Source organism: Mastigoproctus giganteus, chromosome 6 (assembly GCF_048544385.1).
Source record: "Mastigoproctus giganteus isolate SK-2022 chromosome 6, ASM4854438v1, whole genome shotgun sequence".
NCBI classification, from domain to species: Eukaryota; Metazoa; Arthropoda; class Arachnida; order Uropygi; family Thelyphonidae; genus Mastigoproctus; species Mastigoproctus giganteus.
The window spans coordinates 214,886,710-214,910,249 of NC_143580.1; the positions used below are offsets into that span (position 1 = coordinate 214,886,710).

At 35.8% G+C, this 23,540-nt stretch overlaps 1 protein-coding gene across 1 annotated transcript in view; it reads right to left on the reverse strand.

Moving 5' to 3' along the window:
* LOC150084946 (putative methylmalonate-semialdehyde/malonate-semialdehyde dehydrogenase [acylating], mitochondrial) overlaps window positions 1-22,704 on the reverse strand; it is an 82,198-nt gene extending 59,494 nt beyond the window's left edge. The window contains exons 1-3 of the mRNA XM_090375662.1: window positions 22,632-22,704; window positions 7,610-7,657; window positions 2,267-2,341 (exon numbers count right to left, since the gene is read on the reverse strand). Coding sequence (XP_090231788.1) covers window positions 2,267-2,341; window positions 7,610-7,657; window positions 22,632-22,670 — 162 coding nt within the window. The 5' untranslated portion in view covers window positions 22,671-22,704. The remainder of the gene's footprint in view (window positions 1-2,266; window positions 2,342-7,609; window positions 7,658-22,631) is intronic.
* Window positions 22,705-23,540: the final 836 nt, after the last annotated feature.

A 23,540-nucleotide genomic window follows, 5' to 3' on the forward strand; every position in this document is an offset into this window, starting at 1 on the left:
AAAGACTTGCAGAGTCCTTCAAGTCTTGAGTTAATCCACAAGGCTTTTAACATATAATCTCTCCTATTGTGTCTGGGCAGAATTACAGACACAGACATTGTGGCCTAGCTTGTGGCATTTCCTCAGCATGGTCCTGTATTTTTCCAACAAATCATCAGATCGTGTATGTTTAATGTCATTAGTCCCCACATGAATAATAATATTCTCTTTACCCCCCTTAAAATCTGACAATCTGTTGGTGACATCATTAATAGCTGCTCCCAGCAGACATACCCTGGTTCTACTCCACCTATCCTTATTACAAAAAATATTCCCCGTTTCACTGACAATGGAGCCTCATAAAACAAAGTCCTTTTGAACCAGAGTAGTTTGCACTTGGTTTTTCTGTTTTGAGGCCCGAATTGGGTGGGCATCACTTGGTAGATTGCTGGAGTCTTGAGTCCCTGACGAGCTCCCAGATGCATTATTCTTGAGGGCAAGCACCCTCAAGTGACTCAAATTGTTCCATCAGTGCACCAAATTGTAATTTAAGATCTGTGCACTCCTTACATCGATCACAAAGAAAAGAATCCCCAGGTGAGCTATGATTAGTCACCAGGTCGACATTGGAAAATATTCCACAGGTTCCGCAACAGATTAAATCATGACTCACCCGTAAATCGCCATCGGCTATTTCCATGTGAGTCACGATACCCTGTGACGTGTTTAAGGCAGATCTCGTAATTACCATTATAAAATTAGCTAAATATCAATGAAAATTAACTTTAAAAAATGATATCTATAATATTATAAAACTCAAACTGTTACAGGAAAACCTATAACAAAATAATCCAACAATATCTAAATAAATCAAATATTTCAAAGCAATAATCAACATTAATCCAATCCACTTAACTGAGGAGCCCTGATGAAGTGCGTCCGCTCACCTCGAGTGCCAACACTATATCTGATATATATATTTTATAAAAAAAAAAAAAAAGGATTGTTCACATTTCTGTTTGTAATATATTGAAATGTATGTTAGCGTCCAAATAGAAGGTTTTAAAAACTAACACCTTAAGGTATGAACCATTTTGACTGTGTGAAGCAAATGAGTACCCGCTGATGGGTTAATATTATTATAGCTCATCCAAACTAATGTGATACATGCACATCACATAACTTCAACTTAATACAAGCAAACTTTAAAAAATGAAATTCATATGCAATTTTTTTGAATTTTACCATTTTTGAATATTAAAGAAACAGTCTTATGAGTTTTACAGGCATACTCTCTCTCTCTCTCTTTTTTAAATATCATTATTGCTAACGCAACTGTTCATGTACACAAAGTATCACCTGAAAATGTATGATTTAGTATTTCAGCATATTAAGTGATAACAAACACTCTGAATGAAAAATAACTTTTTTTCATCTAATAATGATAGGAATTTTTTTCCTTACAGTGTCAGGTACCCAATACACACATAGAAAGCAACAGCAATAATCACAAAAAAGGAATCAATCCAGCCAAGCTATGTGCTTCCAACTGTACTTTTAAAAGTAAACAATTAAGAAAATTAACCATTTACAAATGAATAAATCACACAGAACCTGCTGACCACTGGAAAATAAAACAAGAACATAAATATTTGGGGGGTGGGGGGATAAAGTTGAATAAAGTATGGAAGAAAAGTAAATTTACAGAAAACTGGAAAAGACACACAGATAAAAAATTTCCAGCAAAACTAGAACAGTCAGTAGGTTTGCAAACAAATTACAAACTTCTCACTCATCAATCTAAATTACAGTTAAAATTACTGTTATTACCACAAATTTTTCTATAAAATAACATTTTTATGGACCTCCTTTTGTTTCATGTTAATTATGATAAAACTGTGAGATAACATCATTCCAAACTGCTTTGCAAGGCCAGATGCAACATATGACAGAACCTGCAAAAGAGAATAAAGCACTGAAAGAGGATATAGTCAACTGTCACAGGTGGTGAACTCACAGGTGAACATATCCTGATAAGGTTTAATTTTGATGACTCAGAACAAATAGTGGCTCTGAGGGAATGCTATTTTTAAAAAATGACTCTGATGTTAATTTTATTATTACATGAAATATTTCTAAATGTGCAAAAAAAATTCTGTTTTTACTTTAAATTTTAGTTAACAGTTTGCAACTAACATTTCTCAGTTTATAAGACAGTACCTATAAGAAAAAAAAAATACAGTAAATAATGACAATAAAAAAATACACAGGCACATAAGCTACTTACTGGATTGTGAACATCGATCCAGTCCATTGTAGATGAATTGAGAAACTGGCCATTGATAAACAGCTTTGTTGTGGGCTTAAAGATTAAAATAGAGTTTACTGTAATATTTATTATAAGAAAATATTAATAGTACATGCAAATGCAATTTTAAAAAAATTCAATCAGATACATTATCATTCCTTCTAAAATATCTGACATTTAAGAGAGAATGAATGAAAAGGAGCAATATAAAATCAAATATGCACTTAAATACCTTTCAGCAGTTAAAGTAGGTAACAAAGTTTGCAAATCTTTTTGTTTACTTTTAATGAAGTAAACAAAACATGAAACTAAATCAAACTCTTATACATATTCAGTAACATGCAGTTTCAAATACATAATAGTGCAAACAAAAAAATAACTGATTACGAAATTAGCAGCCTATCCCTTCCTCACAATAATGGAGTTAATATTTAATACTTATCTTGCCTAAAAGGCAAGCTGTATAATACAAAACCATCAGGGTATCAAATTTAACTTTAAAAATTTACATATGTATATTTATATATATATATATATTATATATAATTAATTATATATGTCCATTTATATATATATATTACAATGTAAGTCAGCTATAAAGAGATCTGAGAAAAATCAAAAAATACTTATTATGGCCAAATTGCACATTAAAGAATGTGAGAAAAATGTTAAAGAAAACAAGGAATTCAGAAATTCTATTATATTCACTTCTAATCTCAACCATTATAATAATAGTTTTTATCATAATTAAAGAATAGGATCATGAAAAAAAAAAAATCTTGCATATAAATGTTATAATGAATAGCTGCATTAAATTTCTTTTCTGTGCAGTGCTGTCACAGAGAACAGCATTTTTATTCTGTCCTTATTCTTAAAAATTGTGAAGATGACTTATTGGCTGTTTTTTTTTTTTTTGTGGGAGGGTCCTTGGCATACATTGAATATTATGGTCGTAGTGTGCCATTTCATATGGTACCAAAAGTTTATTGTGTATTATGTCTCTGATTGCATGTAAAGAGATTGATCTGCATGAAAATAACCATTTCTGACCTGAAATAAGTCACTAGAGGGAATACTCTCTCTCTCCTCACCTACCACTTCAAAGAGAAAAAGTGTGGGGGACACCAACAAAGAGCCATTTACCCCTACAAATTCACTTTGCTCTCAGAGGCATTTAAAATTTAATTTTTTTAAGTTCATAACTTTCCATTTCTTTTCCATCCCCATAAATTATGTTAAAACTTACTTTACAATTTTCATTGTGGAAAGTAATTCCAACAGAATTTTAAAAAGTAATGCACTTTTCCAACTGTACACTTCACTCTCTAACAAATCTTTTCATAATTACAACTAAATGCTGAGTAATGACTCACAAAAGTAGAAACAAAAAGGCAAGTTATTCTGTAATACTCTTTCTGATGTGTTGTGTCAAATAAAATAAACTAGTTTCTATAAATTAGAAGAAAGAAAACATAATAGCACATACCAAATAGCATCAAAAATGGTTAAAACAAAACAAAAGATAAATACCTGCAAAAAAAAGTATGAGAAAAATGTGGCATTTACACATCTGCCACATTTAAAGCACTGACCACAGCAAAATGCTTCATATTTATACCTATTTATTGTTAATATTGTAGAATTTCTATATACATGAACCAGGGGCAATGTCAGATTTAGGCAGTCTGGGACACAATGTGGCACACAAATATTAAAAGCTAAAAAATTTACTCCTTACAGTATGTTGGTTTGCAGCTGCTCACAACCTTGGGACCCTGATGCAATTGCATCCCAGTAAATCTAGCATGACCAGGAAAGAAAGGGAAAATCTAAGATGCTGAATCAATTTTTGTATAACCACAGCCTGAGGTTGGTTGGTTTGTTTGTTTGTTATTTGGTTTTTAGGAGCATTAGCAACTAAGGCCATATTGCTCCGGGGATATGCAGTGGTCATTCCCTGAACTTTCTGCATCCTCTGTATTTGGTGGTCACGGGCTCGAACCCTGGTCTAATCAAGAAGCGTGTGCTACGCACTGCTGCTCCTGCCCACCTGGCTACGGAGGCACCACAGCCTGAGGTGATGTGACTAGATGTCCCACTGAATATGGTATCCTGTTATATCAAATATGAAAAAGGAAAGATCAAACAGTCCCTTTTTTTTTTGAAAAGCATTTCATTTTAGAAGTTACACAAACATTTTTATATTACACATGCATTTAATTAAGTGGTACTTTTTTTGACTTTATTAAATGTTGGTCAACATGACTGCACAAAGGGGAAATAAGAAATAATCATACTTATATGCAATGTAAAGTATGTTGGTGTGTATAAATACAGAAAGAAAGTGTATGTATGTACATGCACAGGGTGAATATAATTTAAGTTCACCCACACTGATGGGTATATAGTTGGAACAATTTGTTAGAGAACAGTGAAATTTGGAATATGCATAATACAGATGACGAGGAGGAGAAATGCAGCTGAGTCCAGGTCAAGGTGCAGGGTAAATCATCTTAATGTGAAAGGAACCAAAATCAGTGAGTAAAAAGTAAGAATGCATCATGATACACAACTGCCTGCAAATCTGAATGCAAATGAGGCAAAGCACAAGTGAAAAGAGTAATTCATGAATGTAGCTAGTAGCACAGAGAGCAATCCAAATGAATGGTTGTTTCTGTGAAAGATTAGGTTTCAAATGAAACTATTTAACCAGAACAATAACAGTGCTAAAGGAGTTTTGGCTAATGAAAGATTTGAGCTAATGGTTAATGGAAAATGACCAGAAAATTTGAATATTCTGAGTGTCTTGCTATGCAATGTAGAAGGAAACCCATTCTGCACATGTCACTGAAAACATCACTTGCAATTGAAGAAAATACCGCATGAAGTGCATATGCTCCAGCACAACAATTAGATATGCCTCATTCCATGGACCATAAAGTACTGCAAAATGTTCTGTGATATTATCTATAGAAAATTCGGCACCTTCTCACTACTAATGCAAGTGCACAACTGATACTTACCCTGCAGTTCTTTGCATGCATGGAAATTGATTATACATATACATTGGATGTCTTGTAGACAGAAGTGTGAATTACATGTTAAGTTTGGAGAGCAAGAGAGGCATCAAATAAATTTGACAAAATGGGATAAAAAAGATTTTGAGCCAAATGATATCACAAAATGAGGAAATTCCAGATTAGGATGCTTCTGACAAAAAAAAAAATCAGAGAAAACACATGCACAAATACCCTTTAAAGCGAAAGTAATCATAGCATGGATAATTATAAAAAATTAGATGAGTGGTGGTTGAGGAAACTAATAACTCAAATTCTGTCAGAAAAAGTGAGTAAGACTAACTAAATTGTGAATAGAAATGGGCATTGTTGAGGTTAAAATTGAGACCATATATATTTTTGAAATGAATGAGGAAGCTTTTAATATTGATTTTAAAATAAATTAATTAAAATAAAACAGAAATGGCTACTTCTGTATTACTAATACAAAAGTTACTATTACTGTGTCAGAAAAGTGCAGCTGAAGTTATCTGAACAAATAGTGGCTCTTAAAATAATTTTCAGTGATACTGGAATACAAGAAAAGCAAAAAATAGAAAAGATAAAGTATATAAAGTATATATATAAATTACAAATTTAATATAAATATGCCATAATGCGCATACCCTAGAAATTTTACTTTAAGTTTATTAAGTGCCTTGAGTTGATTGCATTTGTTATTAAATGTTTGTCAATGTTGTTATTAAATGTTGTTTTATTAAGAATTAAGCAATAAAATATGAAAAGCATGATGCACATATCAGACTGTTAAATAAGCTATCATTCCTCTTGTTCACAGCAATGGGAGAGGAGAATCTAAAGTGACAAGCTTATTATAATTATAATGCAATATCATGAGGTTCAAATGCAATATGGGATAAACGTTGAAGGTTACAGATCTTAAGTGTTGACAATTCATACTGAATTTATTACAAAAAGAAAGTCTTGATGCTGATAATAGCATTGTAAATTGGATATAAGAAAAATTCTCTTTTAACCAAAGGGATACTAACTGATGAAATAAAATGTAAGCTAATGCTGTAGAAGTAAAGCATTAAAAGAAAATTTAAGGAAGGACTAGACAAACTCAGATAAAAAATCAGGTGAATTTTTAAGGGCGATGTTGAATAAGTATGGCTTCCTTGCATTGATCTGAATTTATTAATACTAATAATTATATTAGTATGTTAATAATGAGTAGAAAACCATTCCAAATGAATAGTTTCAAAGACTGCTTTGAAAATATTCATTTATACTTAATAAGGTTAAGTATTAGCTCTACACAAAAAAAAAAAAAAAAAAAAAAAATTTTGCTCTTCACACAGGTATCAATCCAGCTAAATACTGAATTTTTCCCAACCCACTGGCATCAACTATTAATGGGTACAATTTATTCCAGTAATTAATTAACAATCTGATGGTTAAAAGAAATTCCTGCATTCAATTCTATAACTTCTCAATTTTAATTTATACACCCTGGTTCTGGCATCATTTGATACAGTGAAAATTTCACTTAACTCATTTTTTTACCCTCTCTAAGTGCCTTATAGACCCTAATCAGATTCCTTCTAAAGCACCTATTTACAAAGCTGTGGAGCATACGTATTCAAAGAATTTCCTCATGTTGGTGCCCTTTTTAAAGTCACATTGCTTGTCTTTGAACTGTCAAGAAAATATGGCCTCCAAACCTGGTTACAGTATTCCAAGTGTAGTCCCACAATTTCCTCTATACTGTGGGATCATGATGTCTCTATTTCTACAAGCAAACATTTGATAAATCATCACTAGAACAACATATCTATATGCAACATAATACCCAAATCACTTTTCTCATCCTCTCATATTCTTAATTTGACTCAGCCCATCAACAGGATCACTAACCATCTAAGATTCAGGGTAAATCTGCTGGCATTGCATTGGCATTTCCATATGAGCTATTTCATATATGGCTGGGAAAACTTCAGACAAAACATTTCTGAACTGTCAAATGAAGGAAAATGTAGTTGAAGAATTAACAGACAACAGGAATGCTCTTTGAACAATGTTTGCAGTGATCCATTTTTTAATAATTTATTTCTGCTGTTACACCACTTTAAATTACTTAAGTGGTTTAACAACCATGTAATTATTTTTCAGCTTATCACATATTAAGTTAAAGGACTTTTACCTGATCTATAATGTTTAAAAATATACTTTATAATTCCTTAATTCTATAAAAATAAAACTAAGCATTTTCAATAAGTGTTATAAGAATAAATATACTTACTGTAGATGATGCATAACTTCTGCTCAAAGTGGCAACAGCTAGAAACTTCTGTAATAAGATGAAAAAATAACCACACTCAGCACATTTTAGATAAATACATTGATTAAAAATCTTATAATGAGGTAGGATATATAAATTAAATTAATTATGTAAAGTGCAACTGACATAAAAATTAGGTAAAAACTGGAACTATAAAACTATAATGCAAAATCATATAAAAAAAAGGATAGAGAAAGATATAATCCAGGCTGATGACAATCATAACCATCATGGTCTTTCCAAAACATCAATAAACTTGGAATATATGTCCAAACTAGAATTAAATAAAACGATATACTATCATCTCAAGAAAGGAAAAAAAAAAAGTGAAAATGGGTATTTTCTCAGGATTAAAATAAAACTGATACCAGACTTGAATGAAAAACACAAACTATGATGTGAGTCCCCTACTCTAATATACATATGTATGACAGAAGATGTCCTGAGGAAATTTTGCATTAGTACCTGTAGTGATCTAACTAGGATTTTTCATATGGGCTAACAAGTATAATTGTCTCATTATGAGTACTTAACCTTTTTTTTTTTTATTCACATATGAGTAAAGAGAGCACTAGGATCTCTAATAGCCTAGATTCTGAGAAGATCCTCTAATTTCCTATCCTAGACCCTTGATACTAAAGAATTTAACTGTATTAAAGACTTGAGTGGGGAGGGGGAAACAACAGCAGGCAGTGACCACAATACCATAATATAGGTTTTATGTAAAGAAACTTATGTGACCAAAGGAATAGGTGAGGATTTCAATTTCAAGAGATGGGATTATAATGGAATAAATATTTCTTATGTTCAAATAATGGAGAGATACAAATGATGTGTCAAATAAAAACATGCTATGGAGAATATTCAAAGGATTTATCCTTGAAGCCACAAATGTATTCATACCAGTAGTGAAGTTCCATAAACGTAAGATGCCAAAATGAGTGACTAGTGAAATTAAGAGTTTAATCGAGCAAAATAAACAAGCATGGGTCAGACAATCACATGGTTCCAAGTTTTATGTAAAACTTGTAACAAAGCCACTGATTTGGTAAGGCAGGTAAAAGCTGATTACAAGAAAACACTAGCAAAGGGAGCTAAGGGGGCAGGCAGTTCTCATACAGGGTGTTTCAGTTAAACGTTTCAGAACTTCTAAGAGGGGTAGGGTACATCCTGACAACTCGAAATCATATAGCAATGTGGGGTCGGAAATGCTTTCCTGAAGCGTTGTTGTACACAGAAGCACCATAAAGAAAAGAGACCGTAAGTGAGAAATCGTTTTAATAATACATGAAAAGAAGCAAAAGGTACATGGATTATCAAGTAGATAGGTCTAACCGGACTTATCTACTTGATCTTTCTGCAACAAGTATTGCCACAACTTTTGAGAGATGAACAGATTTCTGCATCGACGCAACAGACAATGTGGTTCCAACACGATGGAGCCCCTGCCCATTATAGCGGAGATGTTCGTAACTACCTGGATGTCACATTTGGTCAACAGTGGATCGGACGTGGTGGTCCCGTGCGTTGGCCTGCTCGGTCACCCGACCTATCATGTCTTGATTTTTATTTCTGGGTCATATGAAATCGCTAGTTTATGACACCCCTGTTGACAATGCTGAGGAGCTGGTTGCAAGAATCGCAGTAGCTGCCGAAGAAATTCGAAATTCGCCTGGAGTATTCCAGAATGTTCGGATGTCCATGCGTCGGAGATGTGAGGCGTGCATTGTAGCCCGTGGAAGAAACTTCGAACACTTACTTTAATCCATGTACCTTTTGCTTCTTTTCATGTATTATTAAAACGATTTCTCACTTACGGTCTCTTTTCTTTATGGTGCTTCTGTGTACAACACCGCTTCTGGAAAGCATTTCCGACCCCACATTGCTATATGATTTCGAGTTGTCAGGATGTACCCTACCCCTCTTAGAAGTTCTGAAACGTTTAACTGAAACACCCTGTATGTGAATAAAAAAAAGAAGAGCAAATCAACTAGGCTCCTTAATTGGTAGCAGTGGAAGGTCCATAGAAAGCACAGCAGAAATGGCTGACGAATTAGAATATTTCTTAACAATATTTACAGTTATTTATTTATTTTTTATGTGAACCCCAAACACGAGAGGTATTAGAACCTATAGTACTTAGTACCGTGCTTGGGTTGGAGGTTGAGAAGACGAAAGAAGATATTTGTTGACATTGGACTTAACTTCTGTAGATTGTAATTTTCAGGAAATACATATGAAGGAAGGCTGTTCCAGAAAACGGCAGTCAAATGAATAAATGAGGAAGATGAAAAGTTGGTTCTGTGGGTTTGAAGTTGGACAGTAAATGGATGTTGGCTGGTGGTGGCACGTGTTCGGACTGTTTTGAAAGAGAGAGCGGGAATTATAGAAGCCAATTCAGAAGAACAGTGCCCATGGAAGTATCTGTAGAAGAGGCATGCAGCAAAAACAGTATGTCTATGAGAAAGCGAGTGGAGAGACTCTGTTAGAGATGAATCATTAATTAACCTAACTACCCTCTTCTGAATGGAATCAAGAAGCCTGAGAGAGGTTTTTGGGGTACTACCCCAGATGTGGGAACAATATTCCATGGCAGGGCAGATTTGCGATTTATACAGAGCGAGCAGCTGTTCGGAAGAAAACTAACACCGAGAGCGAAAGAGAAAATCAAGTTTTTTAGATGCAGAGGAAGCAATATTTGTAATGTGCTTGTACCAAAAAAAAAAAATTAGAAGTCAGGGTAATTCCCAAAAGAGATATCATCATTTTGCCTAGAAATCTGAGTATCACTAAAGATAAGCATAGGAGCAGAAGAATCCTTTTTGCGAGATATAAGACAAGACTGAGTTTTAGAAGGGTTGAAATCAACTAAATTGTCTTTGCCCCACTGGAGAATTACCTGAAGATCAGCATTTAAGGAATTGGTAGCAGATGTTTGAGAAATTGATGCTGATTGAGCAGGACAAGGTTTCTCAAAATGGAAAGTGGAATGCAATGTGCTATCATCGGCAAAACTATGGATAGGGTTTCCAGTCAATGGAAGAAGGTCATTTATATACAAGAGGAAAAGAGTGGGGGAAATAACTGAACCTTTGGGGACACTAGCATTAGTGGAGAAGTTAGAAGACAGAGAGCCATCTACCATCACCCTCAGTGAGCAATCAGAGAGAAAACTGGATAACCAATTACTAAAAGCAGTTGGCAAACCATAAGATGGAAGCTTGTTTAGAAGACATTTATGCCAAACACTATCAAAAGCCTTTGATATGTGAAGAGCAACTACTTGTGTTTCACCAAACCTTTCCATTGAATTAGTCCATAAATGGGTAACATAAGCCAGAATATCACCAGTGGATCGACACTGACGGAATCCATTCTGGCGATCGTTGATCAAACGGAAGGTTTCTAGGTAGTTTAAGAGTTGGCAGTTAATTGATTTCTCCATTACTTTAGAAAGAGTAGAAGTAATTGCAATGGGACAATAATTGGATGACAGGGACTTGTCACCCTTTTTAGGAACTGGCTGGATATGAGCAAATTTCCAAGCAGAAGGAAAAACACCTTTGGAATAAGAAAGTGAAAAAAGGCGGCAAAGAATAGGAGTAAGTTCAGGAGCACAGGTTTTGGGAACAAGTGGAGAAACCATCAGGACCTGGAGCTTTCTTAGCATCAAGATTCATCAATATCCTTTTGATGGAAGACCACAGGAGGCATTGAATAGAGTGTGTTGGGAATGGTGGGAGGTGTTTTTCCAAGATCATTAATACATGAGCTGGAAGAAAAATGGGATGCTAGCTTGTCAGCTTTATCCTTGGCTGAAGTGACAACAGAACCATCTGGTTTGGACAGAGGTGGGAGCAGAGATGGGCAAAAGTTGCGGCCAATAGCTTTGGCAAGAGAACAGAACGCTCGGCTACCATTAGGGCAAGAAGCAAGTTTTCTACTCTTAGCCTGTTCAAACTCTAGTTTGGACTGATTAATAACTGCTTTACAATTGTTGCGAGCTTTGGTGTAGGCAGAAAATAAAACTGAAGAATTAGAAACAAGCCAATTAAGATATGCAACATTCTTCTCTTGAACAGCCTTAGCACATTTATTGGAAAACCAAGGTTTAGATAAAGGACGAGATTTTAAAGTGGAGTGTGGGATAAAGGATTCCATTACTGCAAGAATAATTTCACTGACACGATCTGAGGAAATGTTGACATCAGAAGTTTTGAAACAGTAATCCGACCGAGGAAAAGAAGAAAAGAAATCTCGCAGGTCATCCCATTTTGCATTCTTGTAATGCCAAACAACACGAGGTTGGGAATAGCCATGAGATAAAGGTTCCATTGGAGAAGAGACAATCACCAAGTTGTGATCTGAAGTGCCTAAAGGACCTCTCACTTCAACCGTGTACTTAGAAAGGTTGTTTGTGAGAAAAAGATCAAGCGTATTGGCTGTATGATTAGGATTGTCCGGTATTCTTGTAGGTAAACGAACAATCTGTGCTAGGTCATTAGTAATTGCAAAAGCCTCAGCATCTCGACCTGCTGGGTCAGTGTGACTAGAAAACGGAAGCCAGCTGGAGTTGTGAACATTAAAATCACCAAGGAAAATTACCTCACTGTTAGGAACGTTGGACTGGAGAAAGTCAAGTTGCAAAGAGAGGAAGTTAGAGCTCCAAGTGATTAGTGGAGTTGGGAGAACAGTAGAGACAACAGATGAATTTGACACAATGAGGTAGAGAGATTTTAAGCCAGAGAAGATCAAAGAGAGGAGATTCCAAATTGCCAAGTCTCCGACAGGGAATATCAGAACGGACACATGCACAAGTACCACCTTTGAGGCGAAAGGAATCATACAGCGAATAATTTGGGCATCTGAGATGAGCAGTAGTTGAATCAATCGATAACTGAGATTCTGTCAGAAAAAGTACATGGGGTTTGGCAGACAGCAAGTGGAAATGGACATCGTTGAGATTAGAATTGAGACCACATATATTTGTGAAATGAATTAGGAAGTGCTTGGGAGGTTTAGATCTTTTCGCAGATAAGCTTGCTCTATTAGTTTGACAATTCATAGTTTATTCAATAGTAAGAAAAAGTGGGTGGGACATGCTGTATGAAGTAATGAAATTTTTGGATATGGCGTACACATGGTAAGAATATACCCAGATCCTTGATATAACGTGGCCTCGACAATGCTCCCTGCATACACACTACTCGGACTCCCTCCAGTCACTATCTGGAGGAGTAGAGGTAGCAAGATTATACACTAGCTGATCCAGAAGCCTCCTAGAGAGTTACCAATAGGTTCGGTCCGGTGTACTAACTAGCGGCCGGCCTGCGAACACCGTTTTAGAGCTGTACCCTCGAAATGTAAGGGATATTGGATCTCACCACGATGTTCATCATAACCTCAAAAGTCATCAATCATACTGCATGATAGATGAGATGGGGAAGGGTTGACCGAACTTAGCTCTAGAGACTAAACATGGGTTCCACCACTTCAAGCCTCCAATAAGCAAAGTGGTGGTATTGCACCGGTTGATGAGAGTCATCTACCACCTAGTACTGCCTGGTAACATAGAGAGACGGCATTCCTCCATGTGGTGTGGGCACCACACCTCGACCCCTGATTACGTTGGTTCACACCTGGATGGTCACCCACCATGTACTTGTGCATGGAGGTTGTACCCAGGATTACTAACAGTCCTACCATCACGAAGGTGCAAGCAGAGGATTTGGCTGTCACAGACCGTCCGGACTTCGCCGAAATTGGGTCCACTTGACTTGAGTGTTACCCAAATATCAGTTCCATTAGCGTTTTAGACTCACAGGTAGCAAGTACAGCTTGTCTGGCATATCTGAGAGAATGTCTGTGACAACCTGAAGGTATCATAACAAGCAAGAAAAAATGGACAGTTTTGAACAAGCTTTTACCAGGAAGGAAAATGAATCATGAAGCTACATTTGCGATGTGGTTGAGAATGAGTTACTCATTTCAGATGACCAGAAAAAAGCTAGTCTTCTGTAACCACTTTATCTCAAGTGTGAATATCTCTCTTTCAAGATGAACTTGACTCCATAGAAAGTGAAGTGAGAGAATCTGCCAAATTCTCAATCAGAAACTCTTTTTTCTCGCTCCTCTCTCGGATCAAGAGATTTTAGAAGCAGGACATTAACTGAAAGAAAAGGGAACCCCATGGTTTTGATGAAATATCTCCTTCTCTGCTGAGAAAGGTCCTCAGCTCAATTCTTATACCACTGAAGTATATATTCAACATCTCCTTTCAGTCTGGTAAATTCCCTTCTCAATTCAAAAAGAAATCATTGTTCCAAAGGGAAACCACTGAAACTCTATCAACAACTTTCGCCCAATAGTTCTCCTCTCAGTTTTTGTAAAATTATTTGAAAGAATTCTTCATAGCAGACTCATGGGTTTCTTTTGAAATAAATCAGCTCATCCATCAATGACAGTATGCTTATTGTTCAAAAGATCCACTGATCTGGCAATTGTTGACATCTGCTCAAGGATCATTGATAGATAGTCTTGAAAATGGTCACTATGCAATAGCACTGTTCCTGGACTTATTAAAGCTTTTGATTGCATAAATCATAATATTCAACTCAACAAACTCAACAATCTTGGCTTGAGAGTTAAAATTAACCTTCTCCTTGAAGACTACCTTACTGATCAGCCATTTGATGTAAGAACAAATCAGTCATACTCCGGCATTTGTTATTTCTCCCGGGGGGAGTGCCTCAAGGCTCACTTCTTGGACCTATCTATTTGTTCTCTATATTAATGAATTTCTCTCTCTTCTTCCATCTTCCCACATAATCGCATATGCTGATGATATTTCCATTCTGATCACAGATAAAGACCCTAATCAGCTTCAACTCAAAATTTCTGCCTTGCTCTCTGTAATGCATAGTTGGCTTCAAAAGAATCAGTTGATACGAAAAATCAAAATATATGGTGTTTAGAACAAAAAATAAACCACTAAATATAGATTTTAAAGTAATGTACAAATTAAAACAACTTGAAAGGGTGAATGAATCTGGCTAGACGATAAGCTAAGTTGGGTAAAACAAATGATAACCATATGAAAGAAAACTTTGTCACTAGCACCAACTCCATTCTCAATTGATGTGTTTGTTCAATTTTGGGCTTTCCCTGGAACACATTGGTTAGTTCGAGATACAAGGAAGTGAGACTCATAAGCATCTACCAGCTATTGCAGAAATCTGAGGCGATCTTTGTTTACAATGTTTTGAAGACACCAGACTTTCCCCCCTCTCTTCAGATCCTTTTTCATAACCAGAAGAAGAAATATCATACAATCTAAGAAATGAAGCAAACCTGAAAGTTTCGCTTTTCAGAAAAGCCATAGGTCAGAAAAATATAAAATACAGAGGTGCTAAAACCCGGAAATGACAGTTGAATGACTGTGCAATCACCCCAAGGTCTTTTTTTATTTTCCATTTCTACACAGATTAACACAAACTGTGTAGTACCACACAGTTTGTGTTAATCTGCAATTACTGCTACCCATATGCAGTACGTTGCATATGGCAATGTTAAACTTCAACTGTCATTTCTCAGCCCATAAACCTAATTTTCCTGGATCTTGTTGCATTAGTTCACCCTGATTACTGCAAAAATCAAAAATGATCTTGCAAAAATCAAAAATGCCACTTCGCTAAGCCAATTCAAGAAACTACTAATTGAACATATCACCAGAGATGTCTGATTCAAATTACCTTCCATTCAACTCCTGGATTTTAAAAACTCAGAGGAAATCATTACCAATAATGTATAAATGTTAAAAGAAGCAGTCAAATAGTTTGTAAATTTATGTGCAGACATCTCATCATTTTTCTTTCATCGTTTAATTGTAAAAATGTTCACAATGCAATTATAAGTAGAGCTGGTTTACAAAGTCTTCTGTAAAGAAATATGCAAAAAAATTCAAATTTATGTCTTATTATTATTTCCGAGTTACTTCAGAGAGAGAGAGAGAGAGAGAGAGAGAGAGAACTAGAAAGGAATCACCAAGAAAGAGAAGAATGATGATATCCAGCTTGAGACCCTGGGTGTGCCAAGCCCATACTCACCAGATGTGAGCCCCTGGTATATAGAACATCACCTGTACAATTTCAGAACTGAATATTTTTATTGTTATTCATGTCATTTTTCTAAGGAAACACCCTTAAAAAGCCATTAGCTTATGTGTTCACCCTCCTTTTTTGCTGTTATCTCCCAAAAGGTGTAACATAAAATAGGGAAAAATAAATTATTATTATTATAAATCATCGGCCAAAAAAAAACCTACACACTTCACCCATCCATACATTCAAAACATTTGTCTAACTGTTTGTTATTTGGTTTTTAGGAGCATTAGCAACTAAGGCCATATTGCTCCGGGGATATGCGGTGGTAATTTCCTGACCTTTCCACATCCTCCGTATTTGGTGGTCACGGGCTTCAACCTCGGTCTAATCAAGAAGCGTGTGCTATGCACTGCTGCTCCTGGCTACGGAGGCACCATTTGTCTAGCTCTTCCTTGAATTTATTCAAACCACCAACATCCACAATAACAGATAGAAGTTGGTTCGAACAATCAACCCTCGTGAAAGCAAATTTCTGCACATCTATCCTGCAACCATCCTTCCTCAACTTGAATTTATATCCCTTATGTGTGTAGTCTCTGCAAGAGGAAGAATGCCATAAACATTTAGCTTACTCGATCCATTCAAGACCTTAAATGCCTCAATCAGATCACCCCGCAGATGCCTAGTCTATAGACACTGCAATTTACAGAACTGAAGCCTTTTTTGGCAGGAGCACCCTTCCCCCCCCTCACCAATCTGGTTGCCCTTCTCCACACCCATTCCAGCAGTTCTGCATCCTTCCTAAAGTGATGCCTCCAGACCTTTATACAGTACTCAAGATGGGGCCTAACCATGGCCTTGTACAAAGGGATAATCACCACCTTATCCCTGCTAGCAAAGTTTCTTGACATAAATGACAAAACTACGTGAGCTGTCCTGGTACCTGTCTACACTGCTCAGAGAATTTCATATCTGACTGTGCAATCACCCCAAGGTCTTTTTTTATTTTCCATTTCTACACAGATTAACACAAACTGTGTAGTACCACACAGTTTGTGTTAATCTGCAATTACTGCTACCCATATGCAGTACGTTGCATATGGCAATGTTAAACTTCAACTGTCATTTCTCAGCCCATAAACCTAATTTTCCTGGATCTTGTTGCATTAGTTCACCCTGATTACTGTCATTAACTACCTTGCCAACCTTTGTATCATCTGTAAACTTAGACATTAAGCTGGATATACCTTCATCAATATCATTAAGAAATATTAAAAACAACAATGGGCTCAGCACTGAACCCTGGGGGACTCCACAAATAACATTAGTCCATGAAGGGCACTGCCCATTGGTAACCACTCTGTCTTTTCCAACTCAACCATTCCTTTATCCATAGCAGTAACTTGCACTTAATGCCACATTGCTCCAGTATGCACAGCAGTCTTAAATATAACAGTATCAAAAGCCTTCCTTAAATCCGAGAATAAGATGTCAAAATTACTTTTTTCATCCAGTTCCTTGGTCAGTGCATTACAGTATCCAATAAGATTGGTCAGACAAGACTGCTCCTTAACAAATCCATGCTGTGATTGCAGTATAAATGCATTCCTGTCTAGATGATCCTGCATTACTTCTTCAACCAGTGACTCAATTATTTTCCCTTGAAAAGATGTTAAGCTAACAGGTCTGTTTGCTCATGTTACCTTTTAATCCCCGTCTGTGAACTGGGGATACATTGGCACACCTCCAGTCCACAGAGACAGAAGTGCTGTTACCAGGTGTGTGAGGTGTACACTGAACAATAGCAGCCAAAACAAAAAAGATAGCCACCCTCTTGTTAAGGGATTAGATCCCAAAATTGTTGGGGGGCCTATGTCTTTAGTTGGTGGAACAAGTAACTGAAGTTTATTAGCCATCATAAATCAAAGTCTGATACGATTCATTAAAGTTTTATGCTAAATTGTTACAAAGCATTCTTCATGGTATCCAAGGGGTGGAATTGGTGCAAAGCTCTAAGGAACTTTTACTGTATTAATGCCTTTTCTGTCTAAATTCACACAAATTTTAGCCATTTGAATTAAGTCATATATATTTTTTTAAAATTTATGTCATATTGGTTTTTTTGCTGGAAATATGGTAGGTTTTTGAGACTATCTTTCTTACACTTTCATTAAATTGCGGCAATGACTAGCATTGAACTTGGGGCTATACATTAATCAGATGTAAAGTAAAGTGCAGCCATTATCAACCCACTGCAGGGTGGAAGCCTCCTCAACAATTCATGCTGAGGGAAATGGACCATAATCTGCCACGCTGGTCCAGTGCGGGTTGGCAGATCGACCGTATTCAGCAGTCAGGGGCTTGAACCCCGGTCTACTCAAAGAGCGTGTGCTACTGCACTCCCGCTCCTGCCCACTCGGCTACGGAGGCCGTTTAATCAGATGATTGCACCTTAAGTATTGTCAATCTGTTTCTGGCTTTAGATTTATTAAAAATTATTAATTTAAGACTGATAATAGTTATTAGAAATATAATGTATGTTATGTAACTTTTGTAAAAACATCTGGGTCAATAAACTGATTATTATAATTATTACTCAGAAATATCAAATGTCATATATACTTTTTTAGGATTCTAATTTGTTTAATAATGAAAAAAATTTATTAATTTAAAATTACTGTAAAGCTAAAGGGTCTATTGTTGTTCCTATATTTGCAATATCGGATATATTTGCATATATTATAATAATATTTGCAATATATTATGCAGTTTGATTGCAACTGCTTCTCAAATATTTATTTATACAAAGTACACATTTTATAAACAAATTTCTAAAATATTTTACAATAGAAATCTTTGTATAATATAGTTTTACACAATATTTGTAAAAATGCTGCTTAAAATTTTTACACAATCTTTAATATTCTATAATTACTGACTTCACTCTTAGAACCACCTTTATATATTGGTGATATGTTGACACTTCTATAATCCAAAGGAATCTCTCCCAAGTGCAATAACGCCCTCATAATTAACCTCAATGGTTCAACACGCTTTGGCCACCTCCTTCAAAATTACCAGGTAAATGCCATCAACTCCAGGAGGAGTCTTAAGAGCCTTTAGGCATGCAAGTTTTTCTATAAACAATCATCCGCAATTTTGAAATCACTAATTCCATATGGCTTGGCCTCTCACACAGCCTCTTCTCAGCAAGAAGGGTCTTTCGTTAGTAAAGACCAATGCGAAGTACCTATTCAATTCATCAGCAACGTCACATAGGTTATCTAAGACTTTCCCACATCCAGTACACAACGGCCTGATCTTATTCATTTTCTTCTTCTTTGTATTAACATACATGAAAAACTCCTTGTCCCCATTCTTTGCTCTCTTAGCCAGAGTTTGTTCTTACTCAACCTTGGCCTCCCTAACCTTATATGTGGTGCTACTATACTTTTGTCAAAACCTCTGACCATGTTGCCACCTGGGCTCTCATCCATGTGCAACTTATTCTTTGCTGTGATTGCATCAGTAACCACTCATGGTTAGTTTTATAAACAATACAACAGCTGGTCAAACTGATTCATAACAAAATATAGAAAGAATGACCTTTAGCCTTGGAAAGCGTCTCTACCCCCCCATGAGTTTCCATCCCCATCACAAGGAGGAGGAGGTTGCCTATCTAGTTTGGTTTGGTTTGGGTTTTATTGGCGCATTAGCTACTGAGGCTATAGTGCACCAAAACCAGGTCGTAAAAGTACAGAATTAAAATTTAAGTGACCTAAAAAATTAGGTCATTATGTCACACTATATATATATATAGGTCATTATGTCACACTATATATATATATATATATATATATATATTACAATAAAGGCATAAAAAAATCTATAAAATATAACAATAAGAATATAGCAATAAAATGGTAAATTTTAAATAAATGTATAAAGGTTAGCTGATTTTAAATAACTAAAAACAGAAGACAAGTGGTTGTTGTCAGATAAAATCTGAGTGTATAAGGGTTGCCCTATCTAGGAAACTATACAAATGATGTCCCATCAGACAACTTAATCAAACAGTCAGATTCACTAACTTTAGTCATTAGAAGCAAGAATCCATCACTCCACCCTGTCTGAGGACCCATCACAGGCCTGGCAGAGGAAGGAAGATTCGCTCCCCTGAACATATTCAAGTTGGTAATTGCTATCTGCAATCACACAACTTTACATTCTTAAAACCATGGAAACTTCCATGGTTAACATAAAATTAACACCTTCAATAACATGTTTCTTAATTCTTAGCAAGCCTTCAATTTTATCAGAATACAATTCCTTCACCTCTCATACAATAGAACCCTCAACACACCTTGGTGAAAAGGAAAAACCTGCACTTAGTGAGAACACATCCAACACATGACTCATACATACCTGAAACAAATCAGAGCAGAACTATGTAGCCATTCACGATTCATTTTCTTCTTATTCGCATACATGAAAATCTTCTTTTATCTCTTATCCAGTGCTTTCTCATACTCAGCCTTAGCCTCCCTAACCTTATATGTGGTGCTATTACAGATTAACTTGTAGCTGTTGTAGGCTTCAGTACTTTTTGTTGCTCTGTAACTTTCCCATGCTTGCTTTTTCTGCTCTGTTAGACCAGTCAGCTCCATATTTATCTGTCTCAGCATCCTCCTCATGCTATATCTTCTTAATGTTATATATGCATTTGTAGTTTCTATGATTACTGCTTTAAAGGCATTCCATAATTTTAATGTATTCACTCTCCCTCTGCAAGCCACTCAATTAATGGATGACATGTAGAGCCTTAAACTATCATAGTCCCATTTTCTGAAATTAAAACCTATGCCTTTACCTTTAACTACTGCAACATCTTTCTTGATATACATCCCCTGAGTTTAAAACTAGCATGTCACAGAATATAGTCTCACACTGACTTTTGAAAATATCCATTATTAATAATATTTGATTTTTCTATATTGCTTTCTCATGTTTTATGCACTTTTCTCAGAATTTAACAGTGTTATTATAACCATATAATAATAATAGTGCAGTAACAGTTATTAGTATTATGTATAATTGGTAGATTTTCATATTTAATTATTAAATATAAAAAAAAACTACATACAAATGCAGATAACAAAAATTAACATTATTTCTAAAAATGCATAATTCATTGTAAGGAACTGGTCTTGAGGCCCTCAAGCCACTTGCGTGACAACCCATGCAGCCCACGACCTTCAGTATTTTATCTGTTTTGGTCCCTAACCAAAAAAGGTTGGATGCCCCTAATTTAGGTGTGGACTGCAAAGTCTGACAACCAAACATCTAAGGGGAGATCTGACTGAGGTGCATAACATGCTAAAAGGTTTCAGCAAAACAAATGAGGAAGGTTTGTTCTGTCTCATAGGTAAGACAAGAATCAGGGGGAAAATATAAAATATATAAACTGGATCTCACGAAGTTCGCTTATTTATGCATAGTGGGTTGCCAAACACTGGAATATGTTGCCTCCCAACAAGGTACGGGCAATGAATTTGGCTAAATTCAAAGCAGAACTGGATGATTATTGTAGTAATAGGAATGGTGTGAATATTCTCTTTCGTTTTATCATTTTATTTAAATTTTATTTTTTTTTGGCTGATGCAGAAAGCATCTGCTTCCTTGCATCATTTAGCATTAGTAATGCATTTCGATAACAGTAATCCCAAAATAATATACCACTTAAGCAGCACCAAACTCAAGTAGCTGATAATGATAAAGAGACCTAGGAGTGATTGCATAACCCAACAAAGTTCTCTTAGTACAAAAAGCAATGGTTAAGTAACACCATATCATTTCTGAGGTTTCAAAATTATATAGATCAGGAAACCTCATTTTGGGAATGATATAGATCTGTGGGAAAATGTGCAGAGAAACACAAAATAAAATTAGTTGGGATCAAGAAAGAATATCCTAACCAAGAAAGACAGTATTCTCGAAATTGCAGTGTCTGAAAACTAGGCATCTGCTTGGTGACCTAATTGAATTGTTTAAAGCTTTAAAAGGATTGAATACACCAAATGCTAATAGCATCTTAACTCTTTAAAAGCTGACACATACATAAAGGAACATAAATTTAAAAAAGATAATTGCTTGGATAATTAAAAGAATAGATGTGCAGAAATTTGCATATAAATCAGGTGGGAACACTTACAGATATATCAAAAGGTTTCTAAAAAAAATGGGTATACAGTGGTTACTTTCAACACAGCTTTTATTATTGAGTAGTCCTATACCACGTACACTCAGACCTGGCTTACCAAGGGATTTTATAAAGCTCAGGATGGGAAAGGGAACTGTAAATCTTGTGGTTTACAGAATAAAATCGGTATATTTAGAAGGAAGAGTTTAAGCACTGTTCCTTCTCATACATCGATTTCAATTTTATTTATATGAGAATGTGAATTCAGAGTAGAAATATTCAGCACGGAAACAGTACCGAAACAATAAATTCTGCTCCCCCCCCCCACAACATTTGCGAATGGATCCCCTGTATGTTAAAAACCGCACGGTTCCAGCCATTGTCCCCCCCCAGCAGCAGGGTGGGAGACCCCAGAAGTTTGGTAACTTCACCACTGCACAGAACTAAACCAGATTATGTAATTGGTTTTTATCAGTATTCCTCATTGCGTTTCACACATGGCACACGACCTTTAAACCTCCACGTAAACCATGACATTGTATGCAAAAAAGCCGAACGCTTATGTAACTGCAATCACCATAGCTGTTTCTGAAAAATGTTACATCGCCTACTAATTTCTATTGAGGATAAAATGAACTCAGCTATAAATGCCAAATACAAAATTCGGTTAAAAATGACTTACTTCAACAGTTCGATGACTTAAGCAAACAAGAGCAGCCATGTTTTCAACTACGTTACTCTCAAACTAAGTGAACAACATTCTCTCGTGAGAGGTCCTTTAAGTGTTTATTATAAGCATAAATCAGGTTGCACATAAATCATTGATTTAAGACTGATATCGGTCCAAAGAAGTGAACAGTAATTTTTTTTTTACGAAGTTGCATTATTTTTATTTATTCTTTTTTCTAATGGAATAGTGATAACAGTTATTTCCAAATTATTTAAATAGTAATGTTTAGTCCAGTGGTTACGAACCACTGGGACCATTTCCGTGTACAAATTCACGTCGTCTGCTCCATTTCAAGTTGTATTTTGGTATTTGTAGAAAGACAACAACTAAAGCCATTCAGTTGTTGTCTCGATACTATAGACATTGTATCGTGTCTATCGTGTCTGCAAATTTTATGCATTCAGTGATCGGTTCTCAAAAAAAAAAAAAAAAAAAAAAAAAACCCGAACAATAGTAACACAGCACTATCAAACCAGCTAGAAAAATTGGATTGCATAATTCTTCTTCTTCTTTGTGTGCCATCTCCTAACGGAGGTGGGCAACCACCACGACAAATGTCTCTCTGTCTCTGGTAGCTCTGTATAGTTGCTCGGTGTTCAGTCCTGTCCAATTCTTAATGTTATTAAGCCACGATGTACGTCTTCTCCCAGGCTTTCTTCTTCCTTCCATTCTTCCCTTAATAATTAACCGTCGAATTGCGTATTTATTGTTCATCAGGTGTGCAAGTTACGCCGTTTTTCTTTTCTCTATGTTCTTCAGCAATTCCCGGGTTTTTCCCAATTCTCTGCAGGACACTCTCATTGGTCACCCTTGCTGTCCATGGTATCTTTAGCATTCTTCTGTACGTCCACATTTCAAATG